Source organism: Ochotona curzoniae, unplaced genomic scaffold (assembly GCF_017591425.1).
Source record: "Ochotona curzoniae isolate NIBS_2020 unplaced genomic scaffold, NIBS_Ocur_1.0 contig_4064, whole genome shotgun sequence".
NCBI classification, from domain to species: Eukaryota; Metazoa; Chordata; class Mammalia; order Lagomorpha; family Ochotonidae; genus Ochotona; species Ochotona curzoniae.
Genome location: NW_024466107.1, coordinates 4,859,131 through 4,877,448, shown reverse-complemented (window position 1 = coordinate 4,877,448; position 18,318 = coordinate 4,859,131). Strand labels below are relative to the sequence as shown.

The window sequence follows — 18,318 nt, the reverse complement described above, 5'->3', positions numbered from 1 at the left end:
CGTCTCTCCAGTGACCAGCGCGGGTGCCGAGGGTGGCCCTCCCCACCCCCACGCCCCGTCCCGAGCGAGCGCAGAGGGAGAGGCCGCGCCGGGCCGGCGGCGCACGCAGGCCAGCAGGCCGGGCGAGGAAGGCAAGGCAAGGCGAAGCAGGCGGCCGGCCGAGCCGGACGCAGCAGCAGCGCGGCGGGGGCTCCGGACTCGCACTCGGGCGGCGCGGCCCGGCCCGAGCGAGCGTGGAGGGGCGGGTGGTGGCAGCGTGCGGCGGCGAGCCGGGGCCATGCAGGCGCGCTACTCCGTGTCCAGCCCCAACTCCCTGGGAGTGGTGCCCTACCTCGGCGGCGAGCAGAGCTACTACCGCGCGGCGGCCGCGGCGGCCGGGGGCGGCTACAGCGCCATGCCGGCCCCCATGAGCGTGTACTCGCACCCGGCGCACGCCGAGCAGTACCCGGGCGGCATGGCACGCGCCTACGGGCCCTACACGCCGCAGCCGCAGCCCAAGGACATGGTGAAGCCGCCCTACAGCTACATCGCGCTCATCACCATGGCCATCCAGAACGCCCCGGACAAGAAGATCACCCTGAACGGCATCTACCAGTTCATCATGGACCGCTTCCCCTTCTACCGGGACAATAAGCAGGGCTGGCAGAACAGCATCCGCCACAACCTCTCGCTCAACGAGTGCTTCGTCAAAGTGCCCCGCGACGACAAGAAGCCCGGCAAGGGCAGCTACTGGACGCTGGACCCGGACTCGTACAACATGTTCGAGAACGGCAGCTTCCTGCGGCGGCGGCGGCGCTTCAAGAAGAAGGACGCGGTGAAGGACAAGGAGGAGAAGGACCGGCTGCACCTCAAGGACCCGCCAGCACCACCGCCCCCGCCGCCGCCGTCTCAGCCGGGCCGCCAGCCCGCACCGGGGCCGCCGGAGCAGCCGGACGGCGCCGCCCCTGGACCGCAGCCGCCGCCCGTGCGCATCCAGGACATCAAGACCGAGAACGGTACGTGCCCCTCGCCGCCCCAGGCCCTGTCCCCGGCCGCCGCCGCGTCCGCGGTGCCCAAAATCGAGAGCCCCGACAGCAGTAGCAGCTCGCTGTCGAGCGGGAGCAGCCCCCCGGGCAGCCTGGGGGCGGCCGCGCGGCCGCTGAGCCTGGACGCTGCCGAGCCCCCGCCGCCCTCGGCGCAGCAGCCCGCGCCGCCGCCGCCGCCGCAGCAGCAGCAGCAGCCCCCGCACCACAGCCAGGGCTTCAGCGTGGACAACATCATGACGTCGCTGCGGGGGTCTCCGCAGGGCGCGGCCGCCGAGCTGGGCTCCGGCCTGCTGGCCGCGGCGGCGGCGGCGGCGGCGGCGGCTGCGTCTTCGCGCGCGGGCCTCGCACCCCCGCTGCCGCTCGGCGCCTACTCGCCGGCCCAGAGCTCCCTCTACGGCTCCCCCTGCAGCCAGAGCTCGGGCGCGGGCGGCTCCGCCGGGGGCGCAGGCGGTGGAGGCGGCGGCGGTGGAGGCGGTGGCGGCGGTGGCGGCGGTGCGGGGACCGCGGGCGGTGCGGGGGGCGGCGGCGGCGCGGGGACCTACCACTGCAACCTGCAGGCCATGAGCCTGTACGCGGCTGGCGAGCGCGGCGGCCACCTGCAGGGAGCACCCGGGGGCGCGGGCGGCTCGGTGGACGACCCCCTGCCCGATTACTCCCTGCCTCCGGTCACTAGCAGCGCGTCGTCTTCCCTGAGCCACGGCGGGGGCGGCCAGGAGGCTGGCCACCATCACCCCGCGGCGCACCAAGGCCGCCTCACCTCGTGGTACCTGAACCAAGCGGGCGGAGACCTGGGCCACCTGGCGAGCGCCGCAGCAGCGGCGGCCGCCGCGGGCTACCCGGGCCAACAGCAGAACTTCCACTCGGTGCGAGAGATATTCGAGTCGCAGCGGCTGGGCTTGAACAACTCGCCGGTGAACGGCAACAGTAGCTGCCAGATGGCTTTCCCCTCCAGCCAGTCGCTGTACCGCACGTCGGGGGCGTTCGTCTATGACTGTAGCAAGTTTTGAGGTTCCCCAGCACCCCGACTGCGCCCCCGCCCTGTCCCCTCGCAAGCTCAGCCCCGGGTCACGCCGCCCCCAGAGCTGAACTGCATCAAACCCCAAAGAGACAGAAGGCCCGGCCGCCCGAGAACCCATCCAATGCAAAATCGAAACTAAAAAAAAAAAAAGCAATAGCCCAAAGTTAAGAAACACTTCACCAGCGACGAACACCAGCAAATTCCACTCGCCAGCACCCAGGAAGGGAAAAGAACTATTTTCTTAAGAAGGTGAACGTGCGGAGCCACCTCCACTGTGCCTTATCAAAATAAACTAAAAAAAAAAAAAAAAAAAAAAAAAAACCAAAAAACCGGGAGCTCTTTTGTGCCCCGAGCGCACAATCATGGGTTGGTAAAGGACAGTGTTAACTCCAGATGACACGTAAGTCTCTCCCGACTCCTAAGCGTGAGGCGCACGCTCCAACGCTTCTTCCACTCCCTTGCCCGGCCCTTCCCTTCTCCCCTTGTAAGATATCTTTTCTTGGATTTCCCTGTTGGTAGGAAGGGGGAGACACCCCATTTATGCAAATCGCTTTCTTTTTATGCAAGGACTTGTGTTAAAATGTAAATTGCAACATAGTAATTTATTTTTTAATTTGTCGTGGACCAAACACCACCCATGTGTTTCCAAAAAAACCTGCCCTGAGATTGCCTGAAACTTTAAATTGTGCCTTTATTCTTCTCATTATATAAAAAGGGAAACTGTATTAATCTTATTTTATCTTTTGTTTTTTTGTTGAACATATTCATTGTTTGTTTATTAATAAATCACCATTCAGTTCTAATGAGACCCATACGTCTGGATACTTTAATATAGCTTCATTATTATGATAGAAATATTGCAGAGAGAAAATACTAGGAGTTATCTATTCTGCACCTAAGTCTCTGACCAAAAAAAGAAAAAAAAAAAAGAAAAAAGTCCTCTAATTAGTCCTTGTCAAATCTCATGGAAAGCCTTTTTGCTTAATTTTTTTCTGCAGCATCTTTAGCAAAATGTAATCTATAGTCAGCTTGCTTTTTGTGGCCAGGAAAACGATAATTTCCTAAACATATCTGAGTTGGCAGAAATAGATTTTCCCGGTAGAGACAGAACACGCTGTGGGAATTTCAAGCCATTGTAATAAATATACCTGTGTGTGCAGCACACACCCAGGGCGCGATGGGCTTGCGTGTTCCCGACGACGCAATCACCAAGTGCCTTCTACAGCCAGATGCCACAAACCTTTCTTTTTTGTTATTCATTGGAGTCTTTTGTAAGAGAAAAAGTAAACCAGTTTTTTAAATGCATGTATATAAGTCATCCACTTTTATAATCCTTCATGTATCACATAGAAGGATTGATTTTTTTATAAAAATATATATATACTATGGGTTGAGAAAGGATATTTAATCTCTGGGAAGCTATTTTAGAAGATACGTTCTAAACAATTATTTTTATTGAAGTTGAAGATTTAAAGAAGTAACGAGGCTGGAGCTAAGATGGAACCTGACAGCCTAGGGTGCTTTGTACCTTTTTTTCTTTCTTTTTTTTTTTTTTTTTTCCTTTCTTTCCAAGCCAATTTTGCCTTGTTAATTTACAGTTAAACTTAGGGGGCAATCCGGATTGGCCCTTCCACCCCCCTCCCCTTTTTTTTGTAAATAACCCAGGAAATGTAATAAATTCATTATCTGAGGGTGATCTGCCCTGTCAATCAGATTGGGGGAGATGGCGATTTGATTACAGGCGTTCAGGGCCTCACCGTTTGTTTTCCAGATAATACAGTTTCCTATCTGCCGCTCCTATCTGGAGGCAACACTTAAGCAGTAATTGCTGTTGCTTGTCAAAATCTGATCATTGTTAACGGATTGCTGCAAATAAATACGCTCTAATTTCAGTCAAAACCTGCTTTCCGTGGCCTCTGATTCGCTCGGCCCCCTCCCCCAGAGTCGTAACCTAATAGCCGGAGAAGATCCCGCCGCGGCGCGGGCGCCTGCTTCGGGTCAGGCCGGCGCGGGCCCGGGCCGCTCGGCTGCGTTGACCAAAGTCGCAGGCCTGGGGGCTACCCTAGGTCTTGCCACGAGGGAAAGGGGTTCTGCCTGGAGCTTCCTCGGTGAAGGACAAAAAAAAACCCACGGGCACGCGTCGAGTGGAGTCGGTGCTTTGCTCCTGTTTAGCGAGACAGCTAGGTGCAGGGACCGCAGTGGACAAAAGGGACCTGGTGGCCAGAGAAGCCAGGCCGACCTGAGCGCTCCCCCGTGCCACCTCCGGAAGGACAGCGGTAGCAGGTGCCCCACGAGCCCGCAGCGACCCATCCCGAGGTCTGGCAGCTCCCGGCCGGAGACGGTAGGGTGCTCGACTCTGCTGGGTGGGGTGGGAAGTGGCTTGGCTGGTCCCCGGCTTCCCTGCGGGACCCGCGGCCCTCGGAAGCGCGCACAGCTCCCGACGCGAACCTGCTCGCGGCGCGGCTCCCGGTTGGGAACGCTCCGCAGCTAATTAGCTGTAATGACCCGCCGCGGCCCGCCCGGCTCCCGGTGCGTGGGGCGCCCCCGCCTCCCCCGCGCCCGCCGGCGCCCAGCCGCCTCCGGCTCTAGCCGGGGTTCCTGCTCGCGTCTCGGCGGCCTCCTCTCCCTCCACTCTTCGAAAACACTGGTTGGTTTGGCCCGGGGGCTCAAAGGAGACTCCTGTTAGGCGGGACGGGCTCCTAACCGATGGGTTTCAGGTGTGCCGGGCAGGGTGCGCAGCGCTGCAGGCCGCCGAGTGCGCGCGGGGGACTTGGGCGTGGGGCCGCCCAGCCGAGCCGGGGGACGCGCCCCGTGGGAGCCCGCGCCCAGCCCTCACTCCCGCCACTCGTCTGGCCCAGCCGGGCCCCACCGCGCTTCCATTTCCTCCTCCTCCTCGCTCTGCTGTCTTTGTTTTGAAGACGCACGTGTGCCTGAGGATACCGGGAGGGGTGGAAAGGTCACAGGCACCTCATTGCTCACCGGGTGACAGTGCACCCCTCAGCCATGGCTGGGCGCGGGCCGGGAACTCGGTGGCCGCGGGACCACCCCGCAGCCCGTCTGCCCTGCGGCCTTGGCCGGTCGCACCAGAGAGACCTAGGCCCAGCCCGGGTGGGGGGTCCAGGGCGGTGGCCTCTCCGACTGGGCTTCGTCCCTGTGCGGCGTGTGAGGTCGTCTTTACAGAGGCCACAAATCACTTGGGCAGGGGCCGTGCACTGCTTAATGCACGCTTCAGGCGTTTGGGAGCGCGGTGGGGCTCCAGCGTTTGCGGGGGGCAGTATGCCCGTTAGAGCCTGATGCTGCCTCAGGTCTAAGTTGGCGGGCGCAAATAGCCCAGAGCTAGGCCCGCTCCATCCTTGGTTAGCTCCACCGGCTTCCAGATAGGCTATGTCTCCCCGAGACATTTTGGTGCTGTGCAGCTGGTTCAGGGTTGGGGTGACCCTAGCAGTGAGGCCTGGAGCTGTATGCAAGCGCCTTGGGGCCGCGGGTGCGAGAGACCACTGCTGCTGCTGCTGCTGCAGAGCCCAGTAAGGGGGCGTGCTGGGGATGAGCCGGACGCTCCCCACTTAGAGTCCTTTAGGAGCGCCAAGATGCAAAAGAGGGCTTTCTGTCCCCCCCCAAACCCCAGCCACAGAGCGTGAGAGGGGACCATGGGGGAGTGCCGAGCTGGCTGCAGTACTGCGCCAGGAGCCCCTGGAAGCGTTTGTTTCCTTGGGCCAGACCCTCTGCGGCTGGAGTGTTTGAGAATGAGGCATGTTAAATCCGTGTGTTTGTGTCCTGTGCGCAGCGAGCTGGGGTTTCTGCCTTGAGTGGCCTGCGGGATAGTTTCAGAAGCTGCGTTGGCGTTGGCACGAGAAGCCTGGTTCTCTCTGATTTTCCGAAGCCCGGATGAGGTCCTGTTCTTCATACCCTTGCTGTTGGATTCCCAGCTTCAGAAAATGCAGTTGCTATCTTCCTTCTGGAACTTGCAACTGCTCATTCCTTGGTGGTTTGCGAGTTTGATTTGTCCCCCCTCTCTTTCCTTTTGCAATAAGGATAACGTGCACTCTCATATGGAAAGACTCTGTGATATTTGAACTAATAGCCGGGACATTTTGAATTAGCCCATGAGAGCCGGCTAGGAGCCCAGGGTGGTGGTGGGGTGGTGATTGGCTAAATTTGAAAATGTCTGCAGCAAGCTGTGGGATAATAACTATTTTGTCCCGTATGTCAAAGGGGCATATTTAATTTTCTCCGCAGTTGATGCCAGGCACATACAAATGCCGGCCTGGTGTTTGGTGCCTGCTGTTTCAAATCTTGCAGTTGGTGGGTTTGTCCTTCTCAAGCCGACAGCGGCGCGCAGACAGGCGTGCGTTGGCCGATCCATCACGCACCTTGCAGTTGCGTTGCGGAGAATGGGTTTTTGCCTGCCGAGGACTAAAGCTAAACTGTGCCAGGCTGCTTACCGCCAGCCTCAGCAAACAAGAGCCCTTAGCTGTGCCCTTTGTGGGGCTGCCCCTGGAGCCCTGAGAGGTCAGATTGAGAGTTTAGAAATTTCTCTCCCATCCAGCTGACGCTCCAGAGGCCATTATTAAGTCTGTTATTTTCGTTTTGAACTGGTACAACAGCAGAGGACCACCCTGTACCCCCACACCTTTTGTTGCTTCGGGTTGCCTGACCTGGGAGGTGTCATGCTTGGTCCGGCGCCCCAGGCACTCACAGCTCCCCTCTGGAGCTGCTTCCTTCTTTCCCTGCCTCATGCATCTCAGGGCTCCCCAGTACCCCAAGACCTACCCACCGACCAGCCGGTGATTCAGCCAGAGGTAGGGACCTTGTCCTGGCATTCGTCTTGGGCGTATTTCATGGCTGCTGCACAAAAAGCCATTAAAAATGCCTTTCCCACCTGGCCATAAACAAACGTCGCATTTAGTTCAGGGGTAAGATTGATCGCGCCCAAGTCCTCCAGCTGGCCCGGCAGGACCTGGGAGTGATCTGCAAGGGCCGCCATTCCTCGGCGCAATGGGAGCTTGCAGTGCAGGCTGTGGGGTGGGAAGCTGGGCTGTGGCAGGCTCCTCTCCAGCCCCCCAACCCCAGGGTGCTACAGTGGCCCGGGCAGCAGCCAGAGGAGCCCTTAGAGAGCTGCTTTGAGGACACTCCGCTTTGCCGAAATCTGCACTGGTTTCTGGCACAGCTAGAAGGTGCCCTGCAAATAGCTTTTTGTGGTGGCATTTCTCCGAAACTCTTGTGAGCGGGACAGGCATATGACCTTCAGGTTCCTGTCTGGGTCATGCTCTTCCCCCACTTACTTTCTTCTGTCCCCAACTTCCTCCGGAGGGGCCCGAGGACCACCACACCATATCCCAGAGGTCTCTACTCCCAACTGGCACCCCTGGTGGCCTCCTGATCCGCCAATTTCCACTCTGCCTCTGGAACCCCCAAACTTGAGCCCCAAGTTTGGGTGAGGAGGGGCCTATGATAAGTGCAGGTCTGTTAGATTCCAGGTCCCTGTCTAAGTGAGCAGAGGAAGGGAGACTTTGATTAAATGAATTCTGACTCCAACTCCCTCCCCCCGACACACAGCTTGCTCCTCCATCAAGGCGCTCAACCTGATTAGGAATGGAAAATTGAACAAAATGTACCATGTCTGCCTCACTGGCGACCAAAGTAAGGCATGGGCGGGCAGTGGAGGGTTTGTGGGAGGTGCGACCTTCCCTGCTCCGTGGGGTTGTGGTGGTAGTTACCTGATTTTGTCCCTCACTGGTTTTGAGTCTGTAGCGTATTGAGTGTGTTTCAGCAGATGTAGTGGGCTTGCCGCTTTTGTTGCTGGATTACATCCACGCTCACTCCGGTTTTGTAGAAGACTTCAGTGTGTCTGCATGCTGTGTTGGGATTAGAGTCTGGCATTGCTTGTAGCTGGCAGGGGAGCCAGCCTCAGAGGTGGGACCCCAGGACCCACCCCCCCCAGCCATGCCACCCTGTGTCTCCCCAAGAGTGTCATCGCTGGGGGAATGATGGGGAAGATGTGTGGGCGACCTGGAGGGTCTCCTGTCGCATGTCCTCTTTCTTGAGGTGATGGTCTCTTTGCCTGGTGCTGAGTTGGCACAGCAGAGCAGTTTGTTAGCCCTGCGAGGAGGGGGCCGCACAGGAGGCCATGGCTTTGACCTGGGTGGCAGGACCCCGGCAGGACTCAGGGAGAGGCCTGTGTGGCATGGGGGGCTCAGACCTTGAATCTGTGGAGCGAGGGGGCTTACTAGGGCAAGGGGCAGCTTTGATAAGGTGGGGGAGGGAAGGAAAAAGGGAGGGAGGACACAGCGACCCCTTCCCAGTCCCCTGACCCACTCCAGGGAGAAAACCGGAAACCCTGAGCGCCATTAACTCTTCAGGCCTCCGCATTTCCTCTCGCTTCAATGGAAAGCGGGTCTCGCGGCTGGCCCTGGCCCACTCATGGCCACAGGAGCGCAGACACCTCAGTTCGGGTGCATGGGCTCGCATTGTTTTCCAGTCCGCTGGGCTGGGACTGGAGGAAAGCGCGAAGAAAAGAAACCACTGCCGCGTCCCAGACTCTGCGGCAGCGTCCCTGCAGCCTTCTCCTCCGGGGTCACTGGAGAGTGGTGGCCGCTGGCCGGCCAGCTGGCCTTAGGGCTATCCAGAGCGGGGACTCCCCTGCCAGCAGCACTGAGCGGTTCTTGGGCGCGGGGGGAGTTGTCTTCGTGGCAAGAGCACAGGCGATTTTCACTGTGAGAAGGCACCTTGGCCCAGGCTGTGCCTCGCTGCTGCGGAGCGGCAAGAGGCGCGGGCTAAGCCCGGCGCCACCGCGGGAGCTCCCCGGGAAAGATGGAGAGCAGAGGATTTTTTTTTTTTTTCCAATCCCGCAGCCTGGGCTCAGGTAGAAGACATGAACACAGCAGCAGCTTTGGGGTCGCTCCCATGGGGGTGCCACAGAGTACCCCAGGAAGGCAGGGCATCAGGTTTGGTGACCAAGGGGGGGGGCGGTGGAGACGGAACAAGACTTTGTCTTCCATTTGCCCAGCGCAGATTCACTCCTGTGCGCGGCGCGACCCCAGAGCCCAGTCCTCCTCCCTCCCCCTGCAAGCAAACAAGCTCACTGCCTGCGCCTGGGCGCTGCTGCTGTCGGGGACAAGTGGCACAACAGGAAAGCCTCGCCAGAAGCCCTTCCCAGTCCTGCTTCCTCGCCATAAAAAGCCAGACTCCCGCGAGGTCCTGACCCCTTCCAAATATACATTCCCTCGCCCGAGGCCCACCAGACCAGCACTGGGGCCTAGGGCTGCGTCGCCACCGTCACTGCCGCCACCGGCCCGTTTCCTTTCGGGCTGGGGCCTCCACCGGAGCGACGGGGGGCGGTGGGGCACCCTGGGCTCTCCGGCTTGCTCGCCTCGCCTGGCGCGTGCATTTGGCCTGGAGGCTGCCCCTGATGCACAGGACACTCCGAGCACCCGGGAACCCACTGGCGCATTGGTCAGACAGGGGGCTGTGGCCCGAGGAGGAGGGGGAGAAGACCCTTGTCCGGCCAGCGCATGCGCACATCCACTAGCCTGGCCCCATTCTGCCAGGGCTAACGAAGCTGCGACGCTCAGAGACCCAAGGGTGTCTCCCAAGGTGGCAGGGCTTGAGCACAGGGCCCGAGCTAGGCATCCCTAGCTTGTCCTAATTGGTGCTGGCACCTTGGCTCTGGGATTCAGAGATCAAAGGGACTGCCAGGAACGGGGCATCCATTGTTTGTGACCCCTGACCCTGGAGGAAGGGCAGGAGCCCCGGAGCCGGGGAGTGGGTTGGTGGGGCCTGGGGTCAGACCTGGGTCGGTTGCTGGGTTTGTCCTGTAGGAGGGCGAGGGCAGCTGTGGGCCTGCCCCTCTAACTAACCTTGGAAAGGGCTGTGTGGGAATAGGGCCCTCGATGCCCTGCAGCTGGCGTGTGGAGGCACTTCGCGTGTGCCGGGCAGGGATGAGTGGAGAGGCCTGACCAGGCCCGAGGCCTGCAGGGCGCACAGCTGAGCCCAAGTTGCAGAAGCTGCTCAGACCCTGCACGTTCTCAGAGGCCACTGTGGATGGTGGGGAAGCTGGCCTGTGGAGCAAGCGCCTGCTCCCCCAGACGCACCGTGTGTCCGCTGTCCCTGCTGCTTGTGGAACAAAAATTCTCGGCGTCCCTGGAGGCCAGAAGTGCACAGTTTGTGGGAAGGTAGAGGTGGCGTTGCTGAGCCACCCGTGTTGTCTGTTGAGACCTTCCGCTGCGTCCTCGTGCGAGCTGGGTTATCTGCTGACCACGAGGATTGTGAAGCAGCTGAGGAGTGGTGAATAAATGCCTCACACGGTTTGTGCTGCATCTCAGAGCTAAGAAACATCCGGTTGGAATTCTCAAATGCAAATGCCTGGGGTTCATGGCGACATGAGGGTGAGGGGAGCTTCAGAACGTGTCGATTCTTTGAGGGTTGTTATTTGTAAGTGAAATTGTCCAGTGGTGTCTCCTATGGGCAACATTGAGAGACAGTGCATGAGCTCGACGGGTTCCATGGGCTTGGTGACTGGCTGGGACAAGGAGGTGGCCCTCGCAGCTTCTGCAGGAGATGGGGTTGACAAGTAGCCTACCCACGCCCCTCATACAACCCAGCCCAGAATAGTGACTTTCTAGGGTGGCATTCCTTCCCCATGTGCTTGAGCCTGAGGTTGAGGCAGAGGATGGGGCCAGGCCTGCCGGGACCCCTCAAAGACACGAGGCAGCAGGAGTGGGAGGGTCTCCTGCTGAAGGTAATGGAGGGAATGACGGCTGGGTGGTTCCAAGGGTCCATCACGGGCTTAGCTTCATTTTTACTAAACACACACGTACATACACAAAACAAAAATGAGATGGAAGATGTTTTCTCGCAGAAGAAAAAGTCCGTTGGAAATTGAGATTTTAAGACAGTCAGAAAAAAACCCTTTATGAAGAACTGTTGCAAAGGATGTCCACTTGAAATCCTCTCCCACACAGGAAGAAAGGAAAATACGGGGCAGTCTGTTCTGTTTCTCTTCTTTTGAACACACACACACACACACACATACACACACACACAGCCCGGAAGCCAAGGGGCAACCCCCTCCCCACCCCCTGCCGAGCCATTGAGGGTACAGGAATAGAGATTACAACCAAAAATATTTTTAGTTTCCTTGAAAGACTGTTGGCTACAGTCACCCCTTTGAGTCCCAGGGTTGCATGATGACAAATCCAAACCCTGCCCGGACTCTCCTTGCCCTCACTCGGACAGTTTCTGCTGGCTTTGGGCTAAAACCTCACAGAGCACTGGATAAAGGCTGAAAGCGTGGGACCCTTACAGCCCCGCAGCCCCTCCCCCTGGGAAGGGTCCCTCTCCTAGGTGTGGGAGGAGAGGTTGCGGGGAGGTGTCTGGCCGTAGCCAGAATATGACTAGTGACAGCATGTAGGTGTGTACAGCCCACGCATGCCGTGACCGTGGGTGCCCCGGGGTGCCCATTAGCTCACCGTGCCATGGGCTCTGCCTCCCAGAGACCTGCTTCCAATCAGTAGCACCTTGCTGGAACACTCGGAAGGCACAGATATGTGTGTGGGGAGGGTGGGAGTCACAGCTTCTGAGAGCCTAGTGGGTGGGTCAGCCTGGGTTGCCCCAGTCCTGCCCCACCACGGACAATGCTGAGACGGCCCCGGCCAGCCTGGGTTAGCTGCAATCCACCGGGGCAGCTGTACTGAGAGCCGCCCTCTCTCCTGTGCCTGCTGAGCCGTCAGAGCCTCCGTCCTCCCCCGGATCATAACCCTGCCAGTGAAGATACTCCGAAATAGTTCCCCACACCACACAGCAGACAACGCCTGTACGAGACGACAGGGGGTGGGATGGGGTAGGGGCTGGAATTCCATTGGCTATAAAGTTTTATGTTATTTTGCTTGGAAGGGAAAACGGAGAGCGAGGAGTCCTGATCTAATTTGTTGGAGCGCGGATTCCTACTCATTTCATGCTGGGAGGGGTGGTGATGGCGGCACGGAGTGTAGCCACCTGTGCCTGCTGCCCCAAGGGGCCTTTGGGACTCTGTGAGCTTGTACCCTATACGCTGCTTGTACCCTATACGCTGCCGCTTGTACCCTATACGCTGCTCAGGGGCACAGGCCTGTGCTGGTCTCTAAAGGCTGCACTGGGTGAGGCCAGATCCCACGGACCCAGGCTGGGTCTTAGAGCTCCTGACTGTAGCTTCCAGTTCATTGCTGGGACCGCCCAAGTGTGTACGGTGCTGGCTGGGCATGCACCCGGTGTTTTATGTACATGTGCCGACGTGAGATGGGGCATGAGAAGAGCTTGGAAAGGAGCACCCTGTGTGCAGAAGATGGGAAGCCAGCAGCTGGGCTCAGAGGCCTAGGCTATAACCCAGGGGTCTTCCAGCATCCTGGACTCAGCTTTGAGGGGCTTGTTTTGGCTCCCCCCTCTGTTACTCAGGCCTTGCTTGGAGGCAGCCGAGCCTGGGGCAGTCAGTGGTCGCCAGGGATTGTGGCTGTCTAGCTTCAGACTCAGGGTCAGGGGGCCCTCAGGGAAGGGGGGATGCTTAGGCTGTGCCAGGGGCTAGAGAGGGGTCTTCCAGCAGGGGCTGTGCCAAAGGAAGTGGAGTATGAATTACAGTGGTTTCTGGGGGGGAGAGGAGGGCACAAAAACAAAAAAAAAAAAACAAAAAAAGGCCATTTGTTCTTTTATTATTGAGAAAAGAGACAATTTGAAAAGGCCCCATGATTTAAGGTGTCCCACGGTTTGATTTCAAGTCAAATCAGCATGTAATTCAAACATCTCGATTTCACAAACCCTGACCCCGACCCAGAGGCTTCCCCAGCAACAAGGCAGGCCCCCAACCCCAGGAGTGTCACTTTCCCGGCTGCTACAAATCTCAGCTTCCCGCTGCTGCAGCTTGCGGGCACAGTGTGGGGGCAGAGCGGAACCCGCAGGCTTCCCTTTTGGAGATGCACGTGTGTTTCTTTGGTGCCCACCAGCACGCACGCTGGGGTCCTGCGGGCCTCACTCTGCGCCCTGCATTCAGGCATTCGGGTTGTTCCTCATGAGCTCCACGTCGGCCTGCACCATCTCCTTCACCAGCTCCTGCAAGTGAGACGTGGTGTGGGCGGAGTTTCTGCCACCCTCGCTGGGTGACACCCCTGCTGCGGCTGGGGGTTGGGGGAGGCAAGAGAGGCCTCCAGCACCCCTCCAATGCCTGGGGGGGGGGCCGGTTCCGCCCTCTCTCCCACATTCAGCCCTCTCCTGCAACCGCCTCCCCCCTCCCCAGCCCAGCGGCTACCCCACCTGGCCTGGCCAGATCCTTGCAGCCTGGCTGGAGGCTCAAGGGGCAGTCCCAGGTGGCAAGCCTTATTCCCCCTGCCCCCCCGCGCGTGCCAAGGTGCCACACTTACATCAAAAGCAACACGGGGCTTCCAGTTCAGCTTCTGTTTTGCTTTGGTGCAGTCTCCTTGCAGGAAATCCTGGAGAGGAAGGGGAGAGGGAGCAGGCATGGGCTGGGGGCAGTGAGCTGCTGGGCACCCTTTCTGCTGCTTTGGGCTCAAGCGCTCTTCCAGCTCCGCGAGGGAAGCGCTCTGGGATGTCCCCGCAGGAGGCAGCGTCGGGACAGGAGCAGAGAGAGGATGCAGAGACCACAATGGTGACCGGTGGACTCCCAGCTGGCCGGGGCCACCCCGCCTCCTCACTGTGTCCCATAGACTATTACTTACATTAACTCACCAGGGTCGCATCCCCAGAGCCCTCCGTGGTGCTTCCCTGCGGGGCCGGACGGGCGCCCAGGGCGGGCACTTTTCCTCCAGCAGCTGCTGCCCTGAGCTACCGACTGGCCACGCGGGGGCGGGACTCGCTTGGTCTCGGGGACCCCATTCTTGGAGGAGGCAGGGGAGCGCCCGGGCGGGCATGCTTGCCCGCGGCGGAGCGCAGCTCTTCCTGGGCGGCGGCTCAGCCGCCTCCGGGTTCACGGTGCCTCCAGCACGCCCACGCGCCAACGTAAATCGAAACTTACTGACGGTCCCGCTGCGCTCGCTCTCCTGTCCTCTTCCGAGCCTGGGAAGTCGCTGTGTTACCACCCTCTTACACCCTCCAACTCGGCTCTATTTCGCGAATCCCTAAGGAGCCGCTGCCAGCAGCTTGTTGCTGAGCAGCTGGCGTTTAGGCTCCCTGGTTCATTTCCAAACCAGCAGAACCGTCACCTGCCCCCACCTCCCCGCACTCTGCACAGGAACCTGAGGCGGCCACATCTCGAGCCCATCGGGCAGGATCTGATCCAAAATGCAAAGGCAGCCGCTTTACCCAGGCAGGGACCAGGCCGTGCATGCCCCCCAGGGCTTTGCCCAGTCTTCGGCCAGGGTAGGGGCGGTTCATTCTACTTAGAGACTTCTAGGAGAAAAGACAGAGGCTGTCCCCCACCCTGGCTTCCCGCACCAGTTTCTCTAATACCAGTCTTTCCACGCTGGTGGAGATGAGTTTCAAAACTGGATTGGAAAAAAAAGGAAGGTGGGAAGAAGGGGAAGAAAGACAAGGAGTTTGGTATTTTTGCACCTGAGGTCAACAGGAAGCAATTTCCATAGACAACAGTATTTGTCAAGCAGTCCCTGGGGTGTGACTCCCGGAAATGAACACCAGGGTGCTGGCCTAGGTGCACACACCACTGGTCTTTACAGAGCTTTAACTCCACACTGAGCACAGCACTCCAGAGCCAGCAGCAGGCCGAGCTTTTCCCTAATTACTTTTTGTACCTGGCGCTGAGGTTTGGTGGCCAAGGGGGACATGCTCTCGGGGGACAGGATCAGGGTCTTGGCTGCCCCCTCCCCTGCCGTGTGCTGCCCCACTGCCGAGCCAGGCCCGCCGCAGTCATGGTGGGCATTCTGCTCCTGGCTGTACCGTGCTCCTCTTCCCGGCTGTCCATCAGTGCTCCCGGAGGCGTGAGTAAATTCCACTCGCAAAGGCTTGGCGTTGCACAATCCACTCAAGTACTCACTTCCTCCCCAGGGTGTCGTGTTAAGAGCACACCACATTACTTCGGCCGCCGCCCCCCCCCACCCCACCCGAGGTGCACAGATTTCTTCAGGAAGAAGGTAGGATAGGAAAAAATCAGTGACTGGTAGTCTGGAACAGAGGGGTACATGTGTGCAAGTTGCCGTGTTAAGTGGGAAAACAAACCAAGGAATTTATTTCTCTTTCCTTTCCCTAAATAAACGCGTCTCTATGTTTCTACCATGCTTCTGTGTTACTATCAGGATCACACAAAATACTCATTCTTCTTGCTCAGAGGAAGCAGTCGGACATACGGCCCTCCCCCCACCCCCCCAGTGTGCTCGCAGCTCCAGGACTCTGAGAAACACGGCTATTGTTGAATCACACAGCACTGGCCGGGAATCCACCGGCACCACGGCGTGAGATCAGTTCACGGCTGGGAACTTAACCAGTTAGCAAAACCCTGAAACCCAGTTTGGCTTCAAGTGATGTCAGTAGGTTTGGGAAAAGCGAGCTTTGTGCTGTAATTATGTTTCCTGTATTTTCCTACAAGTAGCTCATAATATAAAAACAACCAGGGAAACTACAAATTAAGGAGAAAGGAAAAAAAATGGTTTTCAAAAGCTTAGAAACAGACATTGCTACCATTCGCTGCGAAAGAATTTCATTGAAACCAGAGACTTGCCCGGTCAAACGTCCCAATTTAGTTTGGGGCCCAGCTCCTGCACTGTAGTGTAGCAGCTTCCTTTAACCTTCTGCCAAGGCCGTGTCTCCCTGAAATTTAATTAGACCGAGAGACCTTGGGGAGGAAGAGGACGAGGTCCCTTCAGAACAAAACAACATTCAAATGCCAGCTGCACTGAGCCCACCTGGGGACCACCAGGCATGCTTGTGCCCTAGCCACCTTCAAGGCCAGGTTAAGGACATGTCACCTTGGTTTGGTCCTTAACTTGTTCCTTTTGCCCACTGTGTCCTAGAGTGGGAAAGCTGGAGTACTTGGACTGTCCAGCAAGGTTCTGGACTGGAGACCAAGCGGAGGCGGTGGTGCAGAGAAGGTCCATGTGGGCGGGTGCCCAGGTATGAGATCCAGAATGGCTGTCAAGGCCTCTGCCTGCCTGCCCACCCGGGGATGCTGCACTCCTGCAAGATGCCGAGTCCCAAGGGCTCACAGGGGGGCTCAGTGTGGTGGGAGTGGGAAATGGAGGCTGTCCCAGCCTCCAAAAAAAATGTTTCACTTCCCACAGACCCGTGCGGGCGGCCCTGCTGGGCTCCTCCGCCTTGCTGTGCAGGCTTAGCGCCACGGGCTGACAGCGGGCTCAGAGCTGCATCAACACTGACGATTTTATGTATGGTTTCCAAGGACTCTGCACTGGGTGGTCTGCAGCTTCCCTCGAGGAGACGAGACGATAAGGCTGGGCGAAGCACTCCGTGTGAATGGGACATTTCCTGAGTCCTGGCTCCTGGTGTCTTCCCTGTGTTCCCTGCCTGTTCCTTAGGTGCACGATACAGTTTCAATGTGTAATTTATTATTGTCAAATTCAATTAACTTTAACCGAGCATTTCATTTCAGCAAACAGCGTGAGCAGGGAGGGAAGTGGCTCTGCACGGATGCCCCTGACTTTGCCCCCACCCGCCAAGCCCACTTCCCTGACTGCTGTTTATTCATCTGACCATGGCGTGGGCATGGGGCAGTGGGTGGGGACAGAAACACCGGGGGCTCAGACCTGCCCTGTGGCAGCATGGCGCGAGGGCAGGTTTGGCTCAAGCAATGTTGCAGGCTAGCCTGGCTCCTGTTCTTGTTGTAGTGAACTGATAAAGCGCCAGGCCAAATCCTGGAAAAGTCATTAAGGAAAACCTCCAGAAAGGGAGCAAGAGACTGTTCTATGCCATGATCTCCTCCCGAGCTCTAGTTCCCTGCCCTCCAGCTTTGGGGGTGGGGACGAGGGGGTGTGGGGAACCCTTTTCACACCGGTCCACAGCACAGTCCATCCTTAAGTTTCACAGTTCTGCTTCCTTTCCTTCCCCCACTCCCGTCCTATCTGGATCATTTGCCACTTTCAACGCCCCTGATGACCTCCACCCTGCCTCGCACCCCTGAGAGCCTCCCCCCTCCCTTCTGGAAATCAGTGCAGGGAATGCCAGCTGATACATGCTATGCAAGTCACCATCGCATCACCCTTCTTTTTTTCTCTTTGCCTTTTCACTGTCTGCCTGGGGGCGGGGGGGAATTGAATATTTAGCTCAGATCACATGCCGGAGCCGTTGGTTCCATCCCCAGGTTTGCAAAAAAGAACGTGAGTTTAGGCAGGGAGACAATTTTAGGAGTGTGAGGTCTTTGAGGCAGGATGTTGTGAAAATTTTAACGTACAAAGTGAAACTGACTCTTGGATGCTATGAGGAAGATGCACAGATGGGATCTTGATCAGGAAAACCAAGCCCCAGGTGAGAGCCCTGGTTAGACATCTTCAGGAATTTAAGCCACAGAGCTGTGAGCGGCACTCTCTTTCTCCTGTTTTTTTTTTAGAAAAGCAAAATAGAAGACTAGCTCAAATTCCAGGGGAATAGAAGGCTGCCAGGGAACTTGGTTCTTGATCTGACTTTATGCTAATGTGGCGTTGAGTAGCTTCACTTTAGAAAGACAGCCTGATTTAAAAAACAAACAAAGACAAAACTACCCCAGGAGAAAGCTTCAAAAAAGAAACCACTTCAGGAAAAAAAGAAAACCTACACGATATCCCAGTCTAGACTCAAGACAGGAAAAAAAGCAAAAGATGACGTCTGAATGGCTGCAACCTACAGGTACTTCAGAACGTCAGTGGGGGCAAAGAAAGAAAGTGAAAGACAACTTAGGGTGCAAAAACGCTGTGAAATATATGTATGGTTTTCCATGACACACCTTGCTCCGTGAACTTGCAGAACACCTCTCTCTGCACAGATTTCAAAAATGTCTGTGACCAAATCCAGATACCCTATAATTCCATTCTACTTGAACTTTCTAGAGTAACCCTGGACTGCCTCTTGCATGAGGTGCACCTTAACTCTTTTGTTGTTTGTTTTTTGCTAACAGGTTTATCCTTCAGTTTAATTTTGCCCAAAGACAAAGCAAAGCTCTCTGAGTGGTGTTTTGTAACGGCAACAAGCGTTTCCTCCTCGGCTGGCTCATCCCCTCTCTGCTGCTGTCCATCAGCACAAATTGAAGCTGAAGTCAGGCCTCTGCTTTAATGACAAGGGGTGATAAGAGACAAGAAGAAAACAGCAGGCCTTGCTCTGCTCAGGAAGCAGGACTCTGGGGACCAGGGATCAGCAGGG

At 57.6% G+C, this 18,318-nt stretch overlaps 2 protein-coding genes across 2 annotated transcripts in view; one reads left to right on the top strand and one right to left on the bottom strand.

Annotated features, from left to right (window-relative positions):
* Window positions 1–277: 277 nt before the first annotated feature.
* Window positions 278–2,254, top strand: FOXC1 (forkhead box C1). Its single transcript, XM_040983976.1, has one exon. It carries the CDS (start codon window positions 278–280, stop codon window positions 2,030–2,032), a length of 1,755 nt encoding a protein of 584 aa, XP_040839910.1. The 3' UTR covers window positions 2,033–2,254.
* A 10,457-nt stretch (window positions 2,255–12,711) lies between these two features.
* GMDS (GDP-mannose 4,6-dehydratase) overlaps window positions 12,712–18,318 on the bottom strand; it is a 550,131-nt gene continuing 544,524 nt past the window's right edge. The window contains exons 10-11 of the mRNA XM_040984105.1: window positions 13,428–13,496; window positions 12,712–13,119 (exon numbers count right to left, since the gene is read on the bottom strand). Of these exons, the coding sequence (XP_040840039.1) occupies window positions 13,057–13,119; window positions 13,428–13,496 (132 nt within the window). The 3' untranslated portion in view covers window positions 12,712–13,056. The remainder of the gene's footprint in view (window positions 13,120–13,427; window positions 13,497–18,318) is intronic.

Excerpts from the sequence above, each read along its gene's own strand:
- FOXC1 (XM_040983976.1), top strand. The coding sequence starts at position 278 with ATGCAGGCGCGCTACTCCGTGTCCAGCCCCAACTCCCTGGGAGTGGTG.